At 49.5% G+C, this 9,712-nt stretch overlaps 1 protein-coding gene across 1 annotated transcript; it reads left to right on the forward strand.

The window, feature by feature from the left end:
• Positions 1-4,905: 4,905 nt before the first annotated feature.
• AOC3 (Membrane primary amine oxidase) lies at positions 4,906-7,371 on the forward strand (the record flags this gene model as incomplete). The annotated part of the gene is made up of 4 exons (XM_037324290.1): positions 4,906-5,153; positions 5,208-6,085; positions 6,161-6,898; positions 6,953-7,371. The coding sequence occupies 4 exons, from the start codon at positions 4,906-4,908 to the stop codon at positions 7,369-7,371; spliced, it is 2,283 nt and encodes a 760-aa protein (XP_037176770.1).
• Between the last annotated feature and the right edge of the window lie 2,341 nt (positions 7,372-9,712).

Genomic DNA, 9,712 nt, shown 5'->3' on the forward strand with positions numbered 1-9,712 from the left:
AGCCACAAGGCTTATGTCTTCTATCCAAAGCTGGAATGTTCCTGGTCTGCGGCGGCCACCGGGTCGTCGCTTTGGCATGGGCGGATTGCTGAACTCCCGAACGATCCGGAACACAGGGTCACAGCCAGGATGAAGCTGTATTGCCGTGCGACTATCATGAGAACTCCTCAGGGGCCGAAGCCGTGTGGAACCAAAGCATAAGAACCAGTCCGGCGCGTCTCTTTCTAGTAGGACGAGAGTGGCGAGTAAATCATCCTGCTTTTGTTTCAAAAACCGACGGGTCGGACACAAAGCCGAGAAGAACCATCTTGAGACCAGGGCAAGGGCTATGCGTGATGATATGGGCAGCGCGTCGGCAATCATAAGGAGGACCTTGACTGGCACAGAAGGCAGCCTGAATGGATTCTTTTGCGCCTCAGTAGTTTCTGTACAGCGCTTCGCCATGTGTATTTATTCAAATAGAAAGGAAAATGGAAAAGGAAACGGGAGAGAAAATCTGAAGGGTTAATGATTATAAGCAATTTCGCATGCAAATCTTTCAAGGAGCGGGAGCTTAAATAGCCTTTTTGTTATAGAATCAAGGTTAATCGTTAAACACCTGGTACATGGTTTTGTGGACCTCGTCTATTGACCAACGCTGGAAACCTTGACATGTATCTTCTGCCGCCTACTGGCAGGCCACAGGAGTGGTAGCCGGCTCAACGCCTGTCCATATTCAACGGAATGGTTGGAAGATGCGATATGTGCTATCCAGTCAAAGTAATGGTGACATTATGACTCGAGACATATTAACATCCGAAATCAACTGATCGTTTCACCTCGCAAATCGCGGCCCATTCTCGCCAATTTGCAACCTCAACCTCAGATCCCGCGCTGTGGCCTTCAACTCAGCATCATCCATGTTTTTTCAATCTTTTAAATACTCTCTGCTATCGGGTCAAGTCTCAAGAGCAGAGTGGCCAGAGCGCCACGTCGGGTTCAGCTGGGCTCTACCATATGCTGGCTCAAACCACGCCTGAATCTGAGCTGGAATAAACCAGCTAGGATGAGAACGGCTCATACCATGGTTGACTCATCTGCAGAAGAGTATCAGACTGTCGACGAAAAGCTACCTGATACCAAATATCTAGTAGTGGGCAATCTTCAGCAGATCGATGTAGGGAAGCGCACAGATTTTGACAAATTGACCTCTGTGAATACCCGTTCGTGACACGGATTGCAGCACACTCCGAGGGAAACCCTTTCGTACGAGTAGCTTCAATATCTGCGCCATCACGCAGAACATCAATAGTAATACTCGTTCAGGACTGGTGCAGAGCAGCAGCTTCAGTGTCAACGAAACCGAAATTATGGGCCTCGATGGCAATTCCGGAACACGCGAAAGTCTGGGGGGCATGTACGAGAGAATATGGAGCTTCGAAGCTCTGCTTTGATGGGCGCGACACTTCATCCCAGTTGCCGCTCTCCTTGGAGTTACCGTTGCCCTTCTAGACACCATCTACGCAAATAGTCGAGCAGCGGGGGTTCGGCTTCTGGGGCTCTCCGTCTGGCTCGAAGTCGTCTGGGGAAATCTGTGGATTTCCAAACTCATCGCAATGCTTATGCCAACTGCGCACGTCTTTTTCTGCAGCCTTGTTAATTCCGGCACCCGGAAGTATCACACCGTCCTCCGAGGTGTGGAGACTTCCATCTCGCTGGTGTTCTGGACCATCAATGCCTATGCCACCGTCGTACCTGTATGCATAGCATTTGACTCCGATATACCTACTCCCAACTGGGTATCGATCTTACAGAAGGTCATCTTGGCTTGCATCGCTGTCGCCGCCATGGTCCTCGTCCATCGCTTCGTCATTCAGCTCATCACATAACATCACATACTCCGCAAAACAATTCACCACGCGTATTTCAGAGTCCAAGCGCCAAATCGCCGTGCTATACACTCTCTACGCATCTTCAACGCGCATATATCCGCTTTTTGCGATCGTTTCGCCCAAGAGCACTACACCATCATCACCGGCGAAGTCGAACAGAAGAACAGCTCACCAAGCAAGCTTCTCGCCAGTATGCGACTGGCAGGGCGAGAGGTTGCACAGGCCTTCGACCAGATGACAGCAGATATCTCCGGCAACAAGTCGCTGTTCAACACCCTCACACCATAGTCACAGAAGCGCTTGAAGCCGCCACTTCGTCTGACTCTCTTGATCGACGTATCTGGAGGTCGTTCGTCCCTTTGACTGGAGATGCTCTGACGCAAAAAGACCTCGAAAAGGCATTTACTGCTGCTCGTATTCGTGACGTTCAAGAGCTATTTGCTCTGCTCGACCTGGACCAGAACGGCGATGTCAGCTTGGAGGAGATGATCTCGACAGTCATACGCATGGGCCAAGAGCGCATCGCAATCTGGAAGAGTACCCACGACATAAAGTCTGCCGTGCGAGTCCTAGACCATTTCTTCCAGGTTTTCATCCTCATAGGTACCGGTTTCACATACGCCGCCTTTTCAGCAACTCATTCTCGATATATCTTACCACCATCGGCACCTAGCTTGCCGCCGTTTCTTTCGCTATTTCAGGGACTGTACAGGAATTTCTAGGCTCGTGCATTTTCATCATTTTTGTGAAGCACCCCTTTGACGTGGGCGACCGCGTGATAATCGACGGCCACCTCGTGGCCGTGGAGAAGATTTCGCTGCTGTGTTTCGTTTTCCAGAATATAGGCTCAAACAAACCGACACAGGTTCCTAACATCAATCTCAACAGCATGTGGGTGAACAATGTTTCCCGAAGCAGGGGTCTACGAAAGCGCATTACAGTGCAAATTGCAGACAACACCAGCTTAGATGACATTGAGAATTTGTGAAGACGGATACGGGACGAGATCGGTGCTCCTGAGAATCGTCGGGACTTTCGTGGGGATGTAGATGTTGAACTTGTCTCCATTGGCGGTACGAGCAAGCTTGAGGTCTGTGTCGAGGCTAGGTTAGTTCTACTTCCTTTGCTCATACATCTGCTTGCTGACTCAGAAACAAGTCGAATCGGAATAACGAGCAGACGTGTCGCATACGTCGCAATAAGCTCATGACTTCTGTGGTGGGATCCCTTCGTGTTGTTTCCATTCATGGGCCAGGCGAAGGTAGCGCTACTCTGGGCGATCCGGCCAGACCAACTTATCAGGTCGTTGTGAGTGAAGAGGTAGCCGCGGCGGCAGCTAGAGATTTCCAACATGAGAAGGGCGCGCTCAACAGTGTTTCTCCGGTATCATCTTCCAACAATGATGATCAGGGGTCGTTCACAGGCATGGCACGGCGCAGGTAAAGGTGACTACTGAACTGAGCGAAGCTACCTAGTGGGCATGATACTCCAATTGCTTCGTGTTCTATGGGAATCTCAGCGCATTTATAGCAAGAACAAATGTTCTGCGTCGGAATGTGGAATGAATCGGGAGCCGAGTCTGACGGAAAGGAGACAGGGGAAAGCGAAGTGTGCTTGATTGGCCGACTCGAGGGTTGGCCCTTGGCAAAGCATCTTTGTTCAATAGGCAGATATAGAATGTTAGGTATCAATTTGTCATTATTACAAGTAGAAAAATCGAAAGTGGAGAGCGGCACTGATGCGTAGGCGGTAGAGATATTGCAAAGCCATGATGTGGAAGGCGCCTTCTCATTCAACTACGTTTATAAGTCTTCCCTTCGTTGTATTTCCTTTTGGTGACCTTCTAGTTTCTATTTTGTAGCTGTTATCGCAGCTTTCGTACCATCGTCTCCGTCTAACGTCAGCTGCCATCGATAACTACATTGTATATCCTTCTCCATCTCTCACCGTCTGCTTTAGTTCCCCGTCATACATATTGCTCATGCCTTCAACTCCCTCACTCTCGAACTACCTCCCATTCCGATCCAAGATGATCACCAACAAAGCTCTCGCTAGCTGACTTTAAGATCCAATTTTATAAAGTCTAAAATAATTTCAATTTATCAGAGCCTCTTACGATTTGCCTCACATAATGAACTCGGGCCGTTATACAAGTGATTGTTGTCCGTGACGGAACGTCACCCGCATCTTCACCGTCTACAATGGGACCGGATCTAAAATTATCCCTTCTCTGGACTGAAGTCTCTTTCGATGAACTTTCTCATGAGAACACCTAGAAGAACCTTTCCTGATTTGAAGACCAAAATGGTTTCCTCCTCATTTCCATGGCGCTCTTCACTTTTGATTTCTTTCTAATACCACTATGCAGAAAGTCTATTGATGGAAGTTTGGGAGGAGCAACGAACTAATACGAAACGATGGATTGACATTCTTGGTTTGTCTGCCACTCAGAGCCAAGGTTCCAGGGTATTTCGGCAATAAAGTCTCCTTAGAAACCTTGAAATTGATCGGCTGTGGATTTACCGGCTGTCGAGGACGTCTAGATCTTGAATTTAAGCTTCGTCCGCATGGATCGAGGAAGCATGAAAGCATCCAGTAAAGAGTGTCTGAGCCATGATTATCATTCCGGATTGACTCAAAGAATATGTGTTTGAAGTACCATATCGATCTTCTCGGTATTAAAGTATAGTACACATTAGCGCTGTGCAGGTTAGAATCTTATGTGAGAATCTTATGGTTCAACCCCCTTGTTCCTGGCTGACTACGCGATGCCTGTTAGTTTCTTCAATTGACTTTGACCATGCGTTCCTGTTGCACTCGGACATGCTTCTTCCTCAGAACCCCACCCCGAACCCAAGGGTGTCTAGAATTTCAGAAAGCTGTCGTTCAACCTTAACCCATTGGGGCGTTGGACGACTACTTCTGAACAACCCGACTCTGCTCTGGCAACCTTTGCGTGCATCGAATAGTATACACAAAGACTAGAACCGAATCCATGATGATGTTCACTTACTCAATTGTGCTCGCCTCAGCGATGAGTTTGCTGTTTGGCACGACTGCGAATTCTGTATCGCCGCCAGACGGTCGAGGCCACCTCAGCCATCGAGTTGACGGTCCCCTCCTCGATCCAAAACGTACGACAGATGCAGTGCGCGCACCAAAAACGAACGTTTGGCGTGACCTTAGCGAAGAAGAAGTCCACAACGTGACTCACTGGCTTCTCGGTCAGCGAGACCTCAATCTGACCGACCCTCAGTCAGCAGGGCCGTGGTCTAATACCATGTAGGACACTAAGGGAAAATCACTTGAACATGGATTTGACGAAAGTAATGACAGTCTCTTTGCTGAGCTCAACATTCCCAACAAAACGGCTGTTCTTCCGTACTTGGACAGAAATTCCAAAGAAAGTCCTCCTCAGAGATACGCACGTGTTGTCACCACTCGCCGAGCAACTGCAGAAGCCTACTGGCAAGAGCTTGTCGTTGGTCCCTTGCCTATAAGTGCCCAAACGACTGTCCAGCCTCTCCAATACCTCTTAACCCGCAAAACAGATGGCATGATCCGTTGGCTTGACCCGGATGCCCACGGTGCCTTGGAAAAGGAGTTCCTGTACAAGGTGTCTGCTTCTGTTGCAGATATTACTCAGGAGCTTTGCGGAGGCGTCGCCATTGGGCAGGATAATGACTCGCTGGCCCTTGTTGGACTCACAACTCCTTACCAGGAAGATACCGACGGAGTCATAGTTCGATGGGACGAGTTCAAAAGAAAGCCATCGGATCAATTTGATGCCCAGACGCTACTCCCTCTGGGCCTATTCCTCAAGACCGACGTGACTGGGCGTGATTCGAGCAAGTGGCGCGTCATGGGATGGTACTACAACGACATTTTCTACGCTGACACCAACGCATTTCGAGCTGCATACCAAAGCCCCAATTTTCAACGATTGGAGCCAAATGTGGAAGGTGACTGGGCTCGGACGGATCGTCAAGGGCCACCACTACGGCACGACCTATTGCAACCGCCCAATATGCTGCATCCTAATGGGCAGACACGCTTCTCGGTGGACAATGAACAGCAGTATGTGGAGTGGATGGACTTCAGCTTTTACATCGGATTCTCGCATGATACTGGTATGTCGCTGTACGACATTCGGTACCGAGGTCAACGGGTGTTGTATGAGCTGGGCTTGCAGGAGATCCTAGTACACTACGCAGGTGAGTCAAACCAGGGTCAAATCATTCTGACATCAGTTGTTCCCTTTCCCTTTCACTGCCTGACCATATTTTCAGGATCCGGCCCATACGAATCAGGCCATGTTTCTCATGACTCGCATGTTGGCATTGGTCGATATGCACTTCGTCTGGTACCTGGCTATGACTGTCCTTCATACGCAACATTCATGGACACGCGAAGCCATTCCGGAGGTGGAACCAACGGCCGACGCAATTCCATCTGCATCTTTGAGTACATGGCGGACTCGCCAATCCAGCGACATACGGCCTTCACTTACTTGTCTATCACGAACAACGTTTATCTAACTGTCAGAACGGTGAGCACCATAGCCGATTATGACTATGTTATCAGCTACAAATTCTACATGGACGGATCCATTGGGGTGGAAACGGAGGCTTCAGGATACATAATCGCAGCCCATCGAGCTCACAACCAGGACTACGGATATAACATTCACGACCATCTGTCAGGTTCCATGCACGAACATGTCATCAACTTTAAAGCAGACTTTGATATCTTAGGGACTCGAAATACGGTTCGAATTGTGCGGAACGTCCCGGTCAAGCAACTATATCCCTGGTCCAACGGGAAAACGCGGAGCACGATGCAGCTCCAGCGGTCATTCATCATCAATGAGGATGACGGCCGCTTGAATTGGGATGACAGCACGGCTCAGAAGCAATTGGTGATTGTTAACCAAGACGCTGTTAACGAGTATGGTGAAATGCGCGGCTACCAGCTTGTCCCGGGGCAGCCAGCAGCGGCACTTCACTCCCGGCTTACGGCCGTGAACAGTACGTCACTTGGCCGAACAGCTGGCTGGAGCTCGCATGATGTGCATATCACAGCCCAGCATGACACGGAGCCAAGATCAGCGTACCCTTTCAACGCCCATGACCTCTTCAATCCCCCAATCGACTTCGACCGGTTCTTCGATGGTGAGGACCTCAATCAGACAGACCTCGTCGTATGGTTCAACTTGGGCATGTATCATCTACCGCACTCTGGTGATCTTCCCAATACTCTTACCACCACAGCCCATGCGGGTGTGAAGATTGTACCAGTCAACTTTTTCTCATTGGATCAGACCCGCCGCACGGTGAACCAGGTCCGGATGGATTTTGGAAAAGGGAAAGTGTCCCATGTGGAGACGTTCGGACGGTCGATGAACCTTACTGAATCAATGGGAGGGAATGGGTGCTGTTGGATGAACGACCAGGTTTCGTTGGCCGAACTGTACAACTATGACGGCCCGGTAGATAATTAGGTAGATCAGAGTGGATATCGTCGTGATGGGTGGTCCGACTATGAGGCTAGATGCGGGGTGCACGACTTGGCTCAGGCTTCCTGATCCACGCTTTTGACAATCAACTACAACTACTTCAAGTCAAGCCCTTTCTCTCTTCCATTGATTTGCGTCTCACACAATTTTGCGGCACCAGTTTCGGTTTGAAGAGGTTGACAACGTCGCTCTGTGATAAGAGAAAAAGGTTTAGCGGCCGCTGTCTCACTCTAGGTACAGGGATATATTCGGGCAAAAGGGGTGTGCTTTTTTACCGAAGCTGAGAAGTTAGTTTAAACGCTGTGCGGCTCCGCTGGGCGACGCGCGTCTCTGCCTAGAAACAGCCACGGAACTCAGATGAGCGCACGAGTTGCGAAACCGATGGGAACCAGTGGGGCTTCCATGTTCAAGGTTATCTCGTTTCAAAGTATACATCCCATAAATCCTCTAATCGCGCCGACCCGCGGATCACGGCACATAATTCGTTTGATGCCTTGGGTAGTAAATTCGCCGTTATCAGGTGCACAATGCTTGTGATCGGGTAATTTGATTGAGGCGGTATTTACTCGCTAGCTCATAATGGACCAGTCACTAGATACAGATTTCCTTCAAAGCTGCCACGCGTCCTTGAGGGCTGCCTTTTTACAACAGTCCAAAACTTCTTGGACAGCTTCACAGGCGGGTCCTTCAGCCGTGACGTAGTCCTTGGTTCGCACTTGTTCTGCGTTCTGCGCAACCATGAGTCTAACATTCCATCATAATTGACCCCATTGGCCGTCACGTCTGCTTTTAGCTTCCTGAATGAAGGTAAGCTGTAGACGCAATTTGGCGAGCCGTGTCACCAGCAGCTGGCTTCATGCCCCGCACTCAGCGTAGATCAGAGCTGGACCTTGCCATGCTTGTTCCTGGACCCTAGATACCCATTAACGACATCCGGATCAAAAGCTTCCTGCACACCCCCATGACCTCAACTAGGTGACTTTGCACTACCGTCTGAACTGTTCAGCCTTGGCTTAGATCACAACTTTGACGGCAATGAAGTGTCAACTTAAAAGCTGTTATTGCGGCCGAAACTACTGCGGTTTATGAATTCAATTGCTGCAATAGCCGCAAGCCCAGTCTGACCAGTGCGTAAGCGTTGAAGGCTATTGTATCATCGACACCATTACAAGGGTACTGTCTCGAGGAAAACGGATTAGACTCAATGGAATAAGCGGAATTTTCATTCTGCGTCAGCACGTGGCAATTGGAGCTGCCATGCCTTCGACCGGACTACCTTGAGTAATTGCTAGACCCCTAAATTTGCCAGAGTGTTCTCAGCGCTCTTACGCCATGTCTCATGTTCTAACGTAGCCTGCCAAGCCTATGGTTCTTGGATTCTCATACCATCCACTTTCAGATCAGGGTCCGTCCAATCTCCGTCGTACGTCATCTGCGCAATGGCCCTCTTGACCGCCCATTCCCGAATCTTGTCAAAGTTTCGACAGCTGTGTGGCAAATTAGCCCGGTGGCGACTCTTTTGCAAGTTGTCATCCCATTGAAGCACCAATGGGGTGATATCTGAATGACACATGATCGACTGCCGAATGGAGTCGATGCAATGGGCCAAATGGTCCTTCTCGAGGATGGCGGCATAGTAAGGATCGGAATAGTACTCCGGCCATACTGACATGCGGAGAGCATTCTGCGTAGAAAAGGGGTCGGAGGTTAGCTCTGTGAGCTTGCACCCTAGTGTGAGACTTTGGTAGACTTACGAGGCAGTGCAGCTGATGAAATACGTCCAACTTTATCCAGTAAAGACCTGGATGTCTAGGACCAAGGGTTGAGGTTGTGTTGGAAAGACGCTGCGCTTCATCCCGCGTAATGGCTTCTCCTACGCTGACTTTCGAGAGAATCAGCCATATTCCTTTCAGAGTCGAAAAACACATTCCACTCACAGTGCCAAAGCTCAGCCCAACGCTGGTCCATCTCTTTTGACGGGGCTCCCCAATATTCAGTGACACCGTCACCAAACCCTTGGGTAAAGGTCTGAAGTTGATATTCAATTACGTCTTGTGCTGGACCTGATATGACGTTAGCCAAAGGGCAAAGCCACATTTATATCATCTCTCCCATCAATTAACATCAAATGTAACTTACTATAGAGAAGCTGCCCACATAAATGCTTGGCTCGGGTGATCCGGTACTGGGCATAGGTGTAACTGACACCGACAGTCCCCAAGAACCACCAGCACACGATCAACACAATACTGAGCTGCTTACATGCCGTCCTACGGAAGTTGGGTCGACGTGGACAAGACTTGGTACCGTTTTCGGAATCGCAAGG

The sequence above is a fragment of the Colletotrichum aenigma genome (genome assembly GCF_013390185.1).
Source record: "Colletotrichum aenigma strain Cg56 chromosome Unknown KSG_Cg56_contig06, whole genome shotgun sequence".
NCBI lineage: Eukaryota > Fungi > Ascomycota > Sordariomycetes > Glomerellales > Glomerellaceae > Colletotrichum > Colletotrichum aenigma.